The sequence below is a fragment of the Amblyomma maculatum genome, chromosome 1, assembly GCF_055883805.1.
Source record: "Amblyomma maculatum isolate TAMU_Amacu chromosome 1, ASM5588380v1, whole genome shotgun sequence".
Lineage (NCBI taxonomy): Eukaryota > Metazoa > Arthropoda > Arachnida > Ixodida > Ixodidae > Amblyomma > Amblyomma maculatum.
In genome coordinates this window covers 425,140,169-425,141,741 of record NC_139344.1, presented here as the reverse complement: position 1 = coordinate 425,141,741, position 1,573 = coordinate 425,140,169, and the positions used below count along the sequence as shown (strand labels likewise).

Below are 1,573 nucleotides of genomic sequence, written 5' to 3'. Positions count from 1 at the left end.
GAAGACTCTTCGAAGCCCCAGGTTGAGCGTCAAAGAGCGCTGCCTGTACACGGGGATGCGAGTTCCGTTCACTGCTTGTAGGAAGAAATTGCAGCGGAAGCGCGCCCTGCTTTTGTGGCTAGGAGAATGCTCACCTGAGCCCCGGTGTCAATGAGGAATGTTTGTCCGGTGGTTCTGTAAAAAACGTGGAACAGGCGACACGTTTCTTGGCACTGACCGCTCGTCGCCGCTAGTGGTCGGCCGGTCGGTTCTCCGCCCTGGTGCAAGGCAAGAGGCACTGACGGGCATTGACGCCGAAACGGCGGTGATAGTAGCATGTTGTGGGGCCTCTGGATTTACTTCGTTCCCGTTCTCCATGCCGGCGAGGCGTTGAGGACCGATGACGTTGGCATCCATGGCGTCGGGGCGGCTCTGAGACTGCAGTTGCCGCGATGAGTTGCTCGAGCCGTGAACAAAGGTGGTCAACTTCAGAAGTGGCGGCGAGGTGAGGCTTCTGGGGAGTGGCGACAGGAGCGTCCAACAGCGAAGCTTCTGTGGACGTGTTGACGGCAGCGACTCTGAGATTGGTTGTGGCCACCTCCATCACTTTGTCAGCTATGTGCAGCCAACGATGTCAAGTCCGTGGTTTAGCGGTAGCTAGCACCATTTGCACGTTGGATGGCAGGCACTGTATGAAAAATTGGCGTAACACAGCAATGTCCATGGTTTGAGCGTTTGTCCTGAGGAGCTGCGTCATCCGTCGCAAAAGCTGGCTTGTCCGACGGTCACCGAGCGCCTGTGCGGAGAGTAGCTGCTGAATTCTTGTCCTCTCCGATGCGGCTGTCCTTTGCAGTAGTGCTGCCTTGAGCTCATTATAGCGATGTGCCGGGAGACTAGTGCTGAACCAGGTGAGGATATCGGCCACCTCCTCCGCCGCTGTTGATGGCAGGGCACTCACCACTTGGTGGAACTTCTGTTTCTGGGATGTAATTAGCTGGAATTGTGATTCCACTTGTATGATCCACACAGCCGGGTTGCGGTCCCAGTACGGTACGAGACGAACAGCAAGAGAAAGGACGGCTCCGCTGGGCTCGTCAGGCGTTGTCTGGCTGGTGCTAGGAGTCAGTGCCTGATTCTGGTCCATGACAGCTGCGTGGATTTGAGTCCAATCTTCGTTACAGTGGGGAAAGGAGGGCAACCTACATTACTTGGGTGCGCTAAAAGCCGGGTCACCAATTGAGGGCGCATTGCGATCCCCGGAGAAAGGACGAGACAACGGAGACATGCACACACTTTAACTATTTATTCACTGAGTGTCTCGGCGAGAGCAGAGTGGCGGAGGAGAGCCGGCGAGGGCGCGCCGTCGCTGTGTGGGTGAGAGAGAGAGAAGGAAAGATGCGCGGGCGCGCGCTGTGCTATTGGTGGGGCCGCGCATGGCCACGGGGATGGGATAGCCCAGTCGCACACAGCTCAAATTGCAGCGCCGTACTCCGAGCAGGAACCGACCCGCTATAGGCTCACTTCGACGAAAACGCCGACATGGCGCTTCACACCGATGCAAGCAACGTAGGCCTGGACGCCTTTCTAATTCAAA

The 1,573-nt window shown here is 57.2% G+C and overlaps 1 protein-coding gene across 1 annotated transcript; it reads right to left on the bottom strand.

The window, feature by feature from the left end:
- Positions 1 to 229: 229 nt before the first annotated feature.
- LOC146209282 (uncharacterized) lies at positions 230 to 1,123 on the bottom strand. The gene is made up of 2 exons (XM_084579913.1): positions 632 to 1,123; positions 230 to 493 (listed from the first exon to the last, which is right to left on the bottom strand). The coding sequence occupies exons 1-2, from the start codon at positions 1,121 to 1,123 to the stop codon at positions 230 to 232; spliced, it is 756 nt and encodes a 251-aa protein (XP_084436039.1).
- Between the last annotated feature and the right edge of the window lie 450 nt (positions 1,124 to 1,573).

Excerpts from the sequence above, each read along its gene's own strand:
- LOC146209282 (XM_084579913.1), bottom strand. The coding sequence starts at position 1,123 with ATGGACCAGAATCAGGCACTGACTCCTAGCACCAGCCAGACAACGCCT. Across the intron at positions 494-631 it reads TGCAAATGGTGCTAGCTACC|AAGCCTCACCTCGCCGCCAC; the intron begins GCTAAACCACGG and ends GCCACTCCCCAG.